This window comes from Artibeus jamaicensis, unplaced genomic scaffold, assembly GCF_021234435.1.
Source record: "Artibeus jamaicensis isolate MK-2021 breed Jamaican fruit bat unplaced genomic scaffold, CSHL_Jam_final contig_1015, whole genome shotgun sequence".
Lineage (NCBI taxonomy): Eukaryota > Metazoa > Chordata > Mammalia > Chiroptera > Phyllostomidae > Artibeus > Artibeus jamaicensis.
Window position 1 is genome coordinate 20,827,234 of NW_026521194.1, and position 17,257 is coordinate 20,844,490.

Genomic DNA, 17,257 nt, shown 5'->3' on the forward strand with positions numbered 1-17,257 from the left:
TCATTGGCCAATATGTTTTCCCATACAGTTGGTTCTGTTTTTATTTTAATACTGTTTTCTCTAGCCGTGCAGAAGCTTTTTCTTTTGATGAGATCCCATTTGTTTATTCTTTCCTTTATGTCCCTTGCTCTAGGGCAATATCAGTAACAATGTTGCTGTGTGAAATATCCGAGATTTTCCTGCCAATGTTCTCTAGAACTGTAATGGTTTTACAGCTTATATTTAAGCCTTTTATTCACCTTGAATTTATTTTCATTTATGGTGAAAGTTGGAGCTCAACTTACCTCGTTTTTTTGCACATAGCTGTCCAGTTCTCCCAGCACCATTTGTTGAAGAGACTATTTTTACTCCATTTTATGTTGCTGCCCCCTTTGTGGAATATTAATTAACCACAGAGACTTGGGTTTATTTCTGGGCTTTCTGTTCTGTTCCATGTGCCTATTTTTATGACAGTACCAGGCTGTTTTGATTACAGTGGTCTTGTAATACAGTTTGGTATCAGGTATTGTGATCCCTCCTACTTTGTTCTTCTTTCTCAAAATTGCAGCAGCTCTTTGGGGTCATTTATGATTCCATATAAATGTTTGAAGTGTTTGTTCTATGTCCGTGAAATATGCCATTGGTACTTTACTAGGTATTGCATTGAATCTGTAAATTACTTTGGGTAGTATAGACATTTTGATGATGTTAATTCTTCCAATCCATGAACAAGGTATATGTTTCCATTTGTTTGTGTTTTCCTCGATTTCTTTCCTCAGTGTTGTGTAGTTTTCTGAGTACAGGTCTTTTACCTCCTTGGTTAGGTTTATTCCTAGGGATTTTATTTTTCTTGTTGCTATATCAAATGGGATTTTTTTTTCTGATTTCTGCTTCTGCTGATTCATTGTTGGTATACAAAAATGCCTTTGATTTCTGGATATTGCCTTCGTATCCTGTTGTTTTGCCAAATTCATTTATTAGGTCAAGCAGTTTTTTTGCTAAGTCTATAGGATTTTCTATGTACACTATCATGTCATCTGCAAACAATGACAGTTTTGTTTCCTCCTTTCTGATTTGGATTCCTTCTATTTCCTTTTCTTGTCTGATCACTGTGGCTAGGACTTCCAATTCTATATTGAATAGTAGTGTTGAAAGTGGACATCCTCATCTTGTTTCTGATCTTAGTGAAAACAATTTTAGTTTTTGCCCATTGAGTATAATGTTGGCTGTAGGTCTCTCATATATGGCCTTTATTATGTTGAGAAATGCTCTCTCTATTCCAACTTTGCTGACTGTTTTTATCATAAATGGGTGCTGTACCTTATCAAATGCTTTCTCCACATCTGTTGATATGATCATGTGATTTTTGTTTGCTTTTGTTTATGTGATGTATTACATTTACTGATTTGCAAATATTGAACCATCCTTGCATCCCTGGGATGAATCCCACTTGGTCATGGTGTATGATCTTTTTAATGTATTGTTGGATGCGATGTGCTGATTTTTTGTTGAGGATTTTAGCGTCTATGTTCATCAGCAATATTGGCCTAAAGTGTTTTTTTCTTGGTTGTGTCTTTATCTGTTTTGGGGGATTAGGATGATGCTGGCTTCACAAAAGGAGTTTGGGAGTCTTCCATCATTTTGGATTTTTTGGAATAGTCTGTGAAGGATAGGGGTTGGCTCTTCCTTAACTGCTTTGTAGAATTCTCCTGTGAAACCATCTGGTCCAGGGCTTTTTTGTGTCAGGAGTTTTTTGATTACTGCTTCAATTTCATCGCCTGTTATTGGTCTGTTCAGGCCTTCTGCTTCTTCTTCATTGAGTTTTAGAAGATTATATTATTCTAGAAATTTGTCCATTTCACCTAGGTTTTCAAATTTCTAGGCATACAGTTCTTCATAGTAATTTCTTACAATCCTTTGTATTTCTGTGGTGCCAGTTTTAATCTCTCTTCTACCATTTCTGATTGTGTTTATTGGGATCCTCTCTCTTTTTTTTATGAGCCTGCTTAAAGGCTTGCCAATTTTGTTTATCTTTCCAAAAAATAGCTCTTGGATTCACTGATCCTTAGAATTGTGCTTTTAGTCTCATCTCAGTTAATTCTGCTCTGATCTTGGTTATTTCCTCACTTCTACTTGCTCTGTGATGTCTTGGTTCTGTTTCCTCCAGCTCTTTTAGGCACAGGGTTAGGTTTTTATTGCAAATGTTTCTATCTTTTTTAGGTAGGCCTACATCACTATGAACTGTTCCATACTATAGTATGGAAAGTTCTGTTCCATACTATTTTAATTACCATGGCTTTATAATAAGTTTGAAATTAGGTAGTGTAAGTACACAACACTGTTCTTTTTTCAAACATTTTTTGCTATTCTACTCCCTTTGCTATTCTAATCCCATTGCATTGTATAAATTTTATAATGAGCTTGTCAATTACTACAAAAAACCTGAATTTATATGTGAGTTTGGAGTTAATTACCATGTGGACAATATTGGTCCTTCCAGTCCATGAATGTGGGGATTTTACCTTTGGGTTTCAATAGTTTGTCTATGATATCTGTATATAAGGGTCTTTTTGTATTGATTCAACTTAGGTTTTGTTAAACCTGTTGAATGGGTAGGTTGATGTTCTCTATAAAGTTGGGACATTTTATCTCTTATTTCTTCAAGGTCCCCCTCATACTTTTGAGACTTATTATGTGTATATTGGTACTTTTTTTCCCTGATTCTTACCTGAGGATATGTTTATTGATTTTAGGGAGAGTGCAGGGAACAGGGGAGGAGAGAGAAAGACAGAGAAATCAAAGTGAGAGAGAAACATTCTTTGGTTGCCTCCTTCCATGCCCTGACCAGGGATTGAACCCACAACCTAGGTATGTGCTCTGACCAGGAAGCAAACCTGCAGCTCTTTAGCATACAGAACAATGCTCCAATGAACTGAGCCACCTGGCCAGGGCAGTGTATATGGTACCTTTGTTGTTGGCTCACCATTTCTCTCAGGATCTGTTCATTTCCCTTTATTCTTCCCCACCCCCTCTGTTTTTGGATTGCTAATCTCTACTAGTCTATCTTGAAGTTAGCTAATTCTTTTTCATGCAAGTTTGAATCTATTGTTGATCCACTGTAGTTGATTTTTCTTTTCAGTTTCAGTATTTCTATTTGGTTCTTTTTTATGATCTCTAACTCTATTGATATTCTCTGTTTGATGCAACATTGTCATAATACTTTTCTATATTTTTTTAAATACTGCTTTTTACATTTTTTCCAGGTTTACTGAGGTAATTGATAAGTAAATTGTAAGGTACTCAAAGTACTATATTGTGTGGATATGATATACATATACATTGTGAAAAGAGTCTCCCCATCTAGTTAATTAATACATCTATCACCTCACCTCCTTACTTTCCTTTAGTTCTTTGAAATGTTTACAAGGACGACTTTGAAAGCTGTATTGAATCTGACATTTGGTCACTCTCATTGGCAGTTTCTGTTGCCTGCCTTCTTGCCGTTGTATGGGTCATATCTTTTTTTTTTTTTTTTTGCATGCTTTATTATTTCTTGTTGGAAACTAGACATGTTAGATAATGTATTTTAGCAACTTTAGCTACTAGTCCTCCCTGCTTGGGCTTGTTATTACTTTTTGCTTAGAGATAGGCTGTCTTGTTTCAGTGGATCTGTTCCTCCCAACAGTGGAACTCCTCATGGGTTGCAGGCTGGGTTTATACCCAGTCACCTTGGCATGACAGTGATCTTGAAAGGGTTCATTTCAAAATGACTCTCTCTTTCCCTGACTCCACCCAGCTGTTAAACTCACTAATTTTCAGCTGTTTGCTCTATTGTCTTCAAGAATGCTCTGAACCTTAAATTGTTCTACAGACAAAACCAATCATAACTGGACTCCTTTGAAAGCACAGTTCCCAAGGCCAGTGTTTGAGATTTGTTCTTATCCTAGGCAGGCTCTTCCCTGCTGGCTTTTCCACTGGTTCTTTCAGGCAAACTAGTTGGCCACTATAAATCCAATTCACTGTCCAAGGAGTCTAGCAGTCTTCTCTCAGCTGCCTTTCACCACTTTCTGAGAGCATCCTTAGGCTTGAATTTCTTTAATCTCAGCTGCAAATGCAGTCAGTTCCTTTGGGAAAAGACTAGGAGCTATTTGGTAGTTTGCCTCTCCCTCCAGGCAAAATCTCTTAGTCCTGGCTGATATGGGGGTAGCAAGTGTTTCTCTCTGAGTGACATCCTTACTCTAGGAGCTGCAGTGAGAAGGGTGACAGTAGTCTTAGGTCTTTTTGGTTTGCCTCCTGCTGGGTGAAACTACCACCTTATGAACAAAGTCAAGTGATGAGGGCCCCCATGTACTCAGCAGGCCAAATTAGGGTCTCCATCTGGAGTCTTGGCATCTCAGTGGCAAATGGGAGCTTCCACCTCTTCACTGCACTCCCCAGGGCTTTGCCTTGGCAAGAGGTAACTTAGGGCAGAATATGAAAAGCTGACCTTCCGCTCCTCCTGGGGAGAAAACTCTAGACACAGAGGTGGGGAGAGATAGAGCCCTGTGTTTTTGGCAGCACCAGGATGGATTGGGATTACTGAATTGGGAGTGGGAAGGAAGAGAGTGGTCCTTAGTTCAAATACCAGTCTCTTGTTCTTACCAAATTTTAATTGATTTTCTTGAATAAATGTTTCTTTCCTTTGATGTGTGGTCTTAGAATAATTTAAAGAGAATCTATATGGTTGTTTTTAAAATAATTTCACCAGCTACTTAAAAACTGGTATGCAGGTCTGTAGAACTCCTTACTCTATCCTGCTAGAAGCCCTCTTTTATTTCTGTTAAATCAAGGTGTTTAGGGTTGATGCAGATCCTGGCAGGCAGGATCTGTATGTTGTGGTTGCTAGACAAATACACATGGACTACATAAATCCTGTGGAGAAAAAGGGACAGTGTGGACACTCTGTAAGTGAGAGAGAGGGCAAGAGGTCCCTGGCCCCTGGCCCCTGCCTGGACAGCTTTTTATTACTTCTCTGGGTACATTACATGGAGGAGGGTCCTCATTTACTATGCACAGGTTCGCTGCAGGTGAATACCTTTTACAGATAACAAAGGAAAGAATGTTGCTAGTTACTTCAAAGAGAAAGATGTTACAGATGCGGGGGAAGAAGTGGTTGAACTGGTTACACTCCATACTGGGGAGGTTAGCACAGACTTTAAGAAATTACAGTAAGCACTCTCTGCCTCAATTCAGGGTGAGGAAGTTTTAGCAAAAGCAAGTCTCGTAGCAGTCTAGGTATAATGCAGGAGTGATTCCCCATGGGAGAACCTCTCTGCAGGTGTGGTCCTGTGTGCTGACTCGCTCCCCACTGGTTTTCCACATGACTATTGAGCTGCATTTCCACACCATGCAAAATGGTTCCCTACATAGAGTCATGATTTCTCCTCTGTTAATTGATATTTAAGTATCCCATGGATCATACAGGTTAGGGCAAAAATGGTTTACTGTGGTGAGTACATGAGAGTTTATTTTTGTGTTATTATTTATCGTTGTTTTATTTTCCATATGAACTGTAAACCTACTTTTGTCTTACCCTGTAATATAAAATGTCTTCTTTATCATTATTTTTTAAAAATTCCACTTCCCTTTCAAACAAGAGTTAATAGAAAGTATTAAAATTTGCAGGTGGAAGAGCCTTTTTGTTTTATTTTAAAAATGATTTCTTTTCAGTGCATTGTAATCAGAGCATGTTGTTTGCAATATTTGTACTGCGAGAAATTCACTGACTTTCTTGTGCCTTAGTATAACTAATTTTTATGAATTTTAAATATATGTTTGAGAAGATATATTTTCCATAAGGGTTTGTATATATTCAAAACAACTACCTTAGTGATTATGCTGTTGAAATTTTTTATTTTTGTTTTCCTCTTGGAGTATTTTTTACTGAGTAAAATATTAAAGTCTCCATTATTAATTTGTATTTCTCCTTGCATGTCCTGTAGTCTGTCTTACATAGGCAGTTGTTTAATTGCTTTGTATGTAGATATTCATAACCATTATATACTCATTGTGAAATGAGGCCATTGTGACCCGTAGTCTGTCTAACTATAAATAATTTTCACATAAACTTCAAATTATTTTGTTTATTGAAAATTATGTTAATAAAATTTATGTTAGTAAATTGTGTTATTAAAATCATGTTATTATTTTAATAACATAAAATTATGTTAATATCAGAGCAGTGAAACAAATTTGATTTGCCCTACATCCTACTTTCATTTTTTCAAAAAGAAAAAAAGCCATCCTGTTTTTATTTTCACTCAACAGCTGCAAAAGATGTACCTGTAGATTCATTGGAAGATGATTTTGAGAAGGAATTCTCATTTCTGAACAACCTCCTAAGCCCAGCTTTTTCAAATACTAGTGAATTCTCTGGAGAACGCCAGACTGCTGTGGGGAGACTCAATGCCAGTCTCAGGTCCCAGGAGCCTTCTGTGGGGTCTGAGCCTCTTGCTCAATCTGCACGATTCCTTCCTTCACACCTCTTTGACCTTGGCCTTCATGCTGCTGGAGCTTTCAACAGTGAGTATCTATGAAACATTTGGACACCCACGACTTATTTTGTCTTTGTGAAACAAAACATTGCACATGTGGATGCTAAAACCAAGAAGACTTGATTTTAATTATCTTCAGTGCTACTAGATAAAATCTGTAGTCACACCAATCAACTGGAAAAATAACAGATAGTATCACTACTGGGGTCTGAGAGTGAAACAGGGGCTGCTGTCTTGCCACCTCCACTAAACCCCATGTTTTCTTTGTTGACTTTTTCAGCTATCTTCTCTACACAGAAAATCAGTGTTTCGTCTGAAACTCTTGACTTGCTAGGTTACCCCGACAGAGGACAGGCAGGTGGATTTGCCCACCCACCAAAATTTGGTGTTTTCCTTCTGTGGGTTCAGAGTTGACAAAGCAAAAAGGAACATCCCTGGAGGCTGGCAGCCTCAGCAGAGGGAACGGCGGTAGAAAGCTGGGGGCAGACTATCTTCCTGAGGAAAGGCCACCTGCTGCTTTGTTTATACTTCAAGGATTCCCCCTCTTCACCTACTGTTGTATCATCATGTGTCCAACTCAGCACCTTGGGAGTCATTTTACTCCCCACTTCCATATTGGTTGTTAAGTCCTGTCTATTCTCTTTCTAAAACGTGTCCTAAATTTCCCACTTCTCTTCTCTGCCTCCACAACCAAAGCCACTTACAGCCCCATTTGGTTTCCTGGATTGTTGCTAGAGTCCTCCCAACCCCCCATGCATCCTCCAGAGTTCTCTCTCCCAGCCCCAGATTCTGACGTCAGCACCCTGCTTACATGACTTAAAAATGAAGTACCATGGGCTCCAGGATAAAACCTGCCTGGGCCTGCATGTCCACCCTTATCTCTATGTCACTTCACAATACTGACCATTTCCTGTAACTGTATTGAGTATTTTCAGATCCCTCTCTGGCATCTTTTCTTGTGGCACTTCTTTGAATTACGATGTTTCAGTACTGGACCTTGGGGTTGAGCCTGAGTATTAGATTCCCAATACAGGGTTTGCTCCATGACAGCCAACCTTTGAAGACGTCCTCAATACTGCCTAACAGAAGTGGTTTCTCCCTCCTCTGGACTCATAGTAATTTGTTTTCATGGTTGTAATCAGTTTATCTTGCCTTATAACTCTATCTTTATCCCCTAGTAGGTCTTAACTCTTGAGAAAAAGCCTCATAGTACCTAACAGTGTCTTAATACATTGTACTTTGTATTAAAATACTTATGTTCATACTTTATCTGCAGGACCATTATATTTTATGCAATCTGCAGGCATCTCAAGGGCATGCTCTGTGGGGTGATTCATCTTTGTAACAGAAAGTTAGCTTGATAAATACACATCAGTTGACCATCACTCAGTAAGAGTTTGTCACATAGCCTAAAACTGAGAAGGGACAGTATCACTTGATAAAGAGGTATTCTAGGATAATTAAAATGTTTTGCTATTGTAAAAATTTAGAAAACAATAATTTTAATATGGCTTATCACTGGCCCAATTGTTACACATATTTACAAACTGATTCATTCTCCACCGTGAACTCCTCTGTCTTTCTCCTTAACTTGCCACATGCCCAGCAGCATTGGACTCTTCTCTTTCTGGCAATGTAATATCAACAATATTTCTTTTAAAATTGTTAATTGATGTGAGAGAGAGAGAGTGGAAGGGGGAGGGAGAGAGTGGGAAATATTAGTTCATTGTTCCACCCATCTATGTATTCATTGGTGGTCTCCTGTATGTCCCCTGACTAGGGATTGAAGCCACAGCCAGCATGGCAGGATGAATCTCTAACCCACTGTGCTACCCAGCCAGGGATCAACAGAATTTTTTCACCACTCAGAACTTTTGTTCTGGCCCCTGCCTGCAGGCTGACAGGGTATTTCCAAGTAATAGCTGAGGCAGCTGATACCAGTATTTGTGTCTTGTTTAATTCAAGGTCATCAGAAGACAAAAGTCTGGTTTCCTGCCTCCTAGTACAGGACTCTTTACTAGTCTTTCTTCTGTGTTTACTTCTTTTGTTCCTGTGACAGACCAGGAAACTGAGCTGCCTTGAGAGTTAAAAGATTTACGTTCTAGGAATCCCAAAGAAGATCTTGGGCCTCAAAAGATCTCTTCCATACAAGGAAAATAATAGGCAGGACAATCTAACTTCCTTTCTAGTACTGACATTTAATTAAAGCATAGATAACTTAATGTTACAGCAAACATTTCCCTGTGTTACCAATAGAATATTCATTGTGAACTTTTTAATTACTACATAGTATTTTGTCACATTTACCCACCATAATCTGCTTAATTCCTTACTTATTGTTTCTGTTTTTTCATTTAATAGATAATGCTGCAATAAACATAATCATGCATGCACTTTTTCCTTCAGTTAAATTGTTTCCTTGTATTTCTAGGACTAGGATTACTGAGTCCAAGGGTATAAACATAATTGTTGGTTTCAAGATTCTGTTAGGTCTATTTCCTCTCTTCCTGACTCCTTAGGACTTCTCTTTCTCTACATATCCATTTGCAACTGTTAAAAACAAAACTTATGTATTTACAGTCAGTTGGCCTGTAAAGATGGGGAAACATTCTGAGAAATGTATCATTAGGTGACCGTGTCATTGTGCAAACATGACAGATCATATTTTCACAAACCCAGACAGTGCAGCCCACTACTGTAATTGTATGTGCTGTACTCTCATACAGCTGGCAGTGCAGGTATGTTTACACACATCACCACCAACACGTAATGCATTGCACTATGTTGTGTTGCATTACAATGGCTGCAGTGTCGTTAGGCACTGTGAATTTTTAACTCCTTTATCATGTTATGGGACAACTGTTGTATATGTGATCTGCCACAACGACATTAAACTGTCGTTGTGTAGCACATGGCTGTATTTCAAAACCACTTTGAGAAATGTAGGGAAGTCCAATTTAACTTTAGCTGGGACTAAATTTAGATTTGAATAAAATACATGATTGCAGATAAATTGTAAGTGTGTTATACCTTTTATACTGTAGAATCTTACCCTGGTATGAAGACTTGTTAGATAGTTTTACCTCGTCTTGTTTCTGTGGTGCTACTCGATGCTAATTCCTATTCAGTCAATAATGGATAATTCATTACTTCCCTCCCCCCAGGCTGGGCCTCCAAAGGGGGATTAGAAATTCCTCTTTCACACACTGATAACAAACCAGTGCCTTCACAGAGTCCAAAGAAATTAACAAAATGTAAGTTATTTATTTATATTCTCTACCATTGTATTAGCAATCAGTCAAATTCAGATAAATGTAGAAAGGGACCATTTTAGTCTTCACCTCATACTACCCAGAAAAATATTTTATAAGCAATGAATTAGAATGAAAGCTGTACCTGGATATCCGTCACCATAGAAAGCATTGAACAGAAATTTGGGAGCTTGTCCTAGTAAACTAAATTCTGAACTTTAACCTTTAATATTTTGTGCTAAGGTTTGTTTACAAGGGATAATACCACTGGGGATGGAAGATGCTCTCTGATCACCAGATGCCTACTGACAATGCATTCTTGCACTCACTAGCATAGGGCCTGGCACGCAGTAATTGCTAACATACTCAGTACTTACCATATTGTTGTCTGAAGAGCTGGTCCATGTTGTAATTTCCATGTAGGGTATACATAGGAAACAGACACACTCTGTCTTGCAGAACTTTACATACATATTAATCTTAGTCACTGACATTTTCAAAACTTTTAAAATTGGAATTTCAAATGTACAGAAATTGTGCATAAATGAAAATACCACAAAAACATCTGTATACCCATTACTCAGCCTCACCTACTATGGTGTTTTAGCACATTTGCTTTATGCAGGCCTCAGTGCTATTTCTGAACCCATTGAGGGTAAGTTACATACATCATGGCCCTTTAACCCTAAGTACTTTAGTTTGCTTCCTGAGAACAAGTATAGTTACTTGCATGATCACAGTATAATTGTAAACTTTAGGAAATTTATAGCACTTTCCCCAACTGGTACATCAAGTCTAGGGGTAGGTATTGTATTCACTTGCTATCTCTTTAGTTGTTTAATCTGATGCATTTATACAGCTTTAAAAAATCTTTGGATATGAATTTTTTAATAGAATATAGTCCCTCTGTTCTACTATTTTGTGTTTTTACTAAAATGCTTCTTATTTCAATTTAGCTGAGGTCTTCATGTGATTAAAGTTAGGTATTCATTCATTCTTGCATTTAATTTTTATTAAATTTTTAATTTATGTACAGGGGTGTATATTAGATCCAGGTGTGCAATACAGTGATTCACATTTTTATGCCTTGCAGTGTCATCACCGTACTTATTCTAGTGACCATCCGTTACCAGGCAAACTGATCACAATATCATTTACTGTATTCCTCTTCATCTTTTTTATCCATCCACCTGCCTCTTCCTTTCTGGTTAGAATCCTTTTGGTCTCCATTTCTGTGAGTCTCTTTTTGTTTTGTTTTGTTGTGTTTTTTTTAGATTCCACATATAGATGAAACCATATGATATTTGTCTTTCTCTGATTTATTTCAATCAGCACAATACCCTCTAGGTCCATCTATATTGTTACAAATGTCAAGATTTTATTATTTTTTATGGCTGCATAATATCTCATTGTGTGTGTTTGTATAGCTAAAAAACATCATTACCCATGGAAACCTAGATGGCTTCCATACCTTGACTACTGTAAATAATGCTACAGTGAACATAGGCATGCATATATCTTTTGAACCAGTGTTTTTGTCTTCTTTGAATCACTCCCAGAAGTGGAATTGCTAAGTCATGTAGCAGATCTGTTTTTAGATTTTTCAGGAATACTGTTCTCCACAGAGATCACACCAATTCGCAGCCACTCCAACAGTGCACAAAGGTTCCCTTTTCTCCACATCTTCTCCAGGACATTTGTTTACTTTTTGATAATAGCCAGTCTGACTGGTATGAGGTGATCTCTTTGTGGTTCTGATTTGCATTTCCCGATCATTAATGATCTTGAGCACCTTTTCATGTCTGTTGACCATCCGTATGTCTTCTTTAGACAAGTGTCTTTTCATGTCTCTGTCCATTTTTAACTGGATTAAATTTTTTGTTATTGATTTGTATGAGTTGCTTGAGTATTTGGGATATCAAACCCTTATTGGACATATCATTGATGAATATCTTCTCCCATTCAGTAGGGCTTTTTTGTTGGTAGTTTCCTTCACTGGGCAGAAGCTATTTAGTTTAATGATGCCCATATGTTTATTTTTGCTTTTGTTTCCCTTGTTCGAGAGAACATATCCCAAAAAATATTACTCAAACTGATGTAAAATATTTACTACCTATATTTTTTTCTAGGAGTTTTATGGTTTCAGGTCTTGCATTTAAATCTTTAACCCATTTTGAGTTTATTTTTGTATATCATGTAAGAAAGTGGTCCAGTTTTGATTTTTTTGCATGTATCTGTCTAGTTTTCCCAAACTATTTGTAAAAGAGACTGTTGTTACTCCATTGTATAATCTTATCTCCTTAGTTGCATATTAGTTGACCACATCAGGAGGATTTATTTCTAGACTCTCTATTCTGTTCCGCTAATATTTGTATTTGTTTTTGTGACAGTACCATACTGTTTTGAGTATTATAGCTTTGTAGTATAGTATAAAAGCAGTGTATGATACCTCAGACTTTGTTCTTTCTTAAAATTGCTCTGGTTATACATAGTCTTTTATGGTTCCATATACATTTTAGGATTATTTTAGTTCTGAGAAGAATGTCATTGGTATTTTGATAGGAATTGTATTGAATGTGTAGACTACCTTGGGTAGTATGGACTTTTTAAGATATTAATACTTCCAATCATGAGCATGGTGTATCCTTCCATTTATTTGTGACTTCAATTTATTTCCTCAATGTCTTATAGTTTTCAGACTATACATCCTTTATCCTCTTGGTTAAATTTATTTTTAGATATTTTATTCTTTTGATACAGTTGTGAGATTTTCTTAATTTCTTTTTCTCATATAAAAATACTCACAGGGATGTAAAGTACAGCATAATGAGCATATTCAGAAATAGTGTAGTAATTATGTGCGGTGTCAAATTCGTACAAGGCTTATTGGGATGATCCCTTCATAAGTTATATAAATGTATAATCACTATGTTGTACACCTGAAAGCAATACGGTATTGTATGTAAACTATAACTGAGAACATAAATTAAAAAATATATTAAAAATTTGTATAGTACACATGGAGAAGACAAATGAAACAACTGTAAACCAAAATAACTGTTGGGTGTGTTAATGTGATAAGGTTAGCAGAATTTTTCCCCTTATGTTAATATTTTAATATTGCTTTTATAATAAATACTCTGAGTACTAAGTTTACAATGTGACGTTCCTACTTTGTAGGAAGAAAGACTACTTTGAATTTTGAACCTCATCTGAGAGCCTTGTATAAATGATCTTAGTGATTCTCAGAAAACTTCACCACTGCTTCCCTTTCAATCAGGTCTTTTCTCAGAGCAACATGCAATCACTTAGATATAAGAGCCTCAGCAAAGTATTGGTGTCTGCATTAGTTTTTCATAATTATCCCTAAGAAGATATTATTGATAGTTTATTCTTGTCAGTTGTCTTTTTTTGATTCAAAACAAGCATTTACTTTACAATCATAAACGTGGCACAGTACTGTGATTCCAAAATCTGAGACTTGTTAATGTGTGTGTCCTTCTTTTCATAGCTCCCAACAGTGGTAACCAAGACATGTCAGCCTGGTTCAGCCTATTTGCAGACATGGATCCACTTTCAAACCCAGATGCTATTGGACACTCAGATGATGAACTTCTTAATGCTTGACTGAAGTCATGATGTCCCGTCTGTGGTCTTGAAACATCGATTTTGCAACATATTGCCTTTATGTAAAGGAGTTTATATTGTAATCCACAAACAAAAGCATTGTGTCCGTGAATATAACACTTGTCAGGCAACTTTAGACAGATGGTAAAGACCACGTTTAAATTGACGTCTCTCTTTAATATCTTGGATTTGCAGTTGTGATAATATGTGGAAAATACTCAAAACCATTTAGTCTGAGATACAGAATGAAACTTATTTTGAACCAACAGCTAATAAGAATTTTGTCAATGAGTTGGGCTTATTCCTTTGGAAAGCCTGTAATGTGTAAGTTGCCTTGCTGGCTGTGAGAATTCTTTATGTTGATTGAGGACAGCATGGAAAACGGGTTGTGATTTAGGGTCAGTTTTTAAATAAAACAGTGGCAAGGAGAATTTTCTGTTATGGAAAATAGCACTAGAACCAGACCAGTTTTGGCTTTACTAGAAAGGCAGAATAAGATTTGAGAACTCAGTTTGCTTTAATGAAATCACAGAGACACTTGGTGCTTGTTCTTTCCATTTAGAGATGAAAATGTAGTATTACTTTCTTTCCTTCATAGAAAACCATGGACTCCCCTCAATCCACTATCACATTTTCATGGGAAAGTAGCAGGAAGATTTATTTGTTTAGTTCATCCTCTGTGGAAATGGAAACCTGTCTTTTCTTTTTTTTTTAAATTTTATATAGTTATTTTTCAAGTACAGTTTTTTGTCTATTTCTCCCACCCCAGCCCCCCCCCCGCCCCGTGCTCCTCACCTCCCTCCCATTGTCACCCCCCTTAGTTCTTGTCCCTGTGTCCATCCTATTTGTCATACAGCAAACCGCAAGAACGTCCAAACACATTGCGACCATAACATGCAGTACGCCTACTCTTCCCGAAAAGCAGGGAGGGCACTCCCCACACAGTTGACAACAGCATCCCTGAAATTACCCAGAAACTTCTCTCTGAATGGGGGAGAAATTCTAAACACCTTATCCTTATACATATTTGCAGACTTACACGTTTCTTGACTTGTTTTAACACAGAATACTTCCTGCCAGAGTTACACAAAGCTGATCAGTAAGTGTCTTACTTTTCTACTTTCTCCTTTAATTGGAAGACATCATCCAAAGCTCTATTTCATTACTAAGGAAAAGCTGTAATCCCCTGGGAGGATACTGAATCGAAGTAAAAGGGGAAGGATATTTAATTCAAATTAGTGTAAGCCAATGAAAACAGCTACTGTGTACACACACCAATCCCTACATTTGCTGGTCTTTTTTCTTGCCCACTCTTTAGTGTTGAGGCAGTTCTCAGGTGTGTTATTTTTGCAACCCAGACCATTGCATTCCGCAGGAAAACATTTAAACTTAATTGTTCACAGCAGTTTCAATGTGCTCTGAGTTCTAAAGAGGCTTATTTATTATTTACAAGAGAATTGCTTGTAACATCTGAGTCATTGCATGGACCAGAGTAGGTGAAATGCACCTCTCATCCACAGGGGTATGGCCCAAGTTCTGAATTGCTCATGAGCTCTTGAAAAAACCACCACTATGGCCAAGTACTACATAGGCTGGAAAGACCTTACCCGAGGGTCAGAAAAATGGACCCAGTTGAAAACTTAAGTCTTTCCTTAAAATCTCTTCACATGCGTAGTTCTAGTTCTTTTTTGGTTATCCCTTCAGAAGTATTTTTCAACTCTTCTTTTTTATTCAGTGAAAATCTGCAGAATGCAATACTGTCTTTGTTCTGCCAAGATTCAGACGCCTTTGAGCACCCCAGAAAATGCTGACTTTATGTCTTTGGTTTGTGTCCTTTCTATTTCACTGATCTATTTCTCTAACACCTTAGTTCAAACATATTTATCTCCTTCACATGCAGACACACACACCATAACACAGAGGAAAATCACCAGTTCCTCCAAGCCAGAAGCCTGAATCCCAGACTACGAATGTGAAGGGATGCTGCCCTTAATTTCCCATGAGGAAAGGTTCTCAAAAACAAACAAACAAACAAACAAACAAACAAAAAACATACAAGGGATCTTTATTATTCAGCTCTTGTGTCTCTCAGATTTTCTTTCAACACAAGAGTATGTGGCTGTCCACTTAACCCAAATGCAACATGAACTGCTTTGGGAAGTCCAGTTACAACTTTAGCAAGTCTTAACTCCATTTTTGAAGAGCACCCTAAAAACTTTGTTATTAAAATCAAGGTAACCAATCATAGTTTGTCAAGATCAGTTATTTGAAGCTCACTCATTAATTCAGAGACCAGAAACAGAAATGTGGTTGTTATGATACCTGGATGGCTAACAGAGAAAACCACCATATTTTCAGGAGGGAGTGAAGGAAAGGACACAAGAAACAACACAGAACAGTTACTGTTTGTCTGAATCTAGACCAGGGATTGGTCAGAAGCCTGCCTTGCTCACAGGCAGGCTGAGAACAACTCTTTCAGAATAGATGGCTACTTTCCATAGTAAGTGGGGGAAATACCCATCCTCTACCTTTTATACCACATCAGAATGCATTTAACCTTAGAAAAAAACAGAACTAAAATTTGCATAAGGTTTCTACAACCACTTTATAAGAAAGACAGGAATAGACAGAAAACTGGTACTTGAACAACAGTTAAAATGAAAAACATTTTAGAAACAAACAAAAAAAGAAGGACAGGAATACCAGGGGATATTAAGATTAGATAGGTGTAACTTTATATTTTTTTAAATCTTTCATCAATTGTAAAACTTAGCCCTGACATGGTTAGAAACAAACTGTATTTTAACAAAATAGGTTTCAGTGTTTGTACAATATAAACTCTATATTTCAACTACGGATATTTATTTCATATAACTCACTTTGTAGACCATTTGGAAATAAATGTGGAGATAAATAAATGTGGAAATAAATTTGTTCTTATAGCCTAAGAACAAATGAACTTTGGATGTGCTCTATTTTTCTGACTTCTTTTAATAAAGATTATGAGATGACATAAACAAAAAAAGCTTATTTCCTAAAGTACTCAATACCAATCCAATTATTGTTTCCCTATTTCAAAGCTTGGGTTTTACCATAGCACTGTAGTATTGACAAGGTGGTTTGAATTGAAAAAAATATATATATATTTTGTATAAACACAGATACACACACACACACACACACACACACCACAGAATGACAATAAACCAGAGCACTTAAAATCCTTGTGAGATTGATTCTAATTTATTTCTTACAAAAGGAACACTGTACAATATGGGAAATAACAATGTGTGTTCTTTGTATAAATACTCTTGCTAACAAAACACAAACTATCAACTATCAAAAATTTGGGCCCAGAAGAAATAATAATGAAATAGAAGCCATCGTGTTTAACCCTAATTCCTGAAGGCAGGGAGAGAAAGAAGCCAAAATTGACCCACTGCAGTGCATTTCCTTACCCTGAGCAATAAAGCAGCCCCAGAATTTTCTGAGGGAAATTTAACTAGGAAGGAAATACAAACTTGTAAATATCAATGAACTCAGCAGTATTGAAAGTAATGCATTAATGCATTTAAAACATACAATGCATAAGTTGTTTAAATAAGTAAAGAAAACCTATGTAACAGTATAGGAAGAAAAATTTGTTGGTCTGGATGGGATATATCCATAAGCCCAAAATAAAATATCTTCCATCTTTTATGTGTCATGAACAGAGAGACAGTACAAAAAAAGAGTACAGTAAAAACTGTCCTTGGTATTGAAAGTGAAGACATGGTTCTTAACTTGGTGTTGTAAAAATAAACTGTTCAACGCCCAAAGAGTAAATATAAAAGGCATATATAGATAAAAGTCTGCATGATGTTAACA

The 17,257-nt window shown here is 36.8% G+C and overlaps 1 protein-coding gene across 1 annotated transcript in view; it reads left to right on the top strand.

The window, feature by feature from the left end:
* The window catches only part of ICA1L (islet cell autoantigen 1 like), a 53,706-nt gene extending 38,283 nt beyond the window's left edge, over window positions 1-15,423 (top strand). The window contains exons 11-13 of the mRNA XM_037166021.2: window positions 6,286-6,540; window positions 9,677-9,766; window positions 13,275-15,423. Of these exons, the coding sequence (XP_037021916.2) occupies window positions 6,286-6,540; window positions 9,677-9,766; window positions 13,275-13,390 (461 nt within the window). The 3' untranslated portion in view covers window positions 13,391-15,423. The remainder of the gene's footprint in view (window positions 1-6,285; window positions 6,541-9,676; window positions 9,767-13,274) is intronic.
* Window positions 15,424-17,257: the final 1,834 nt, after the last annotated feature.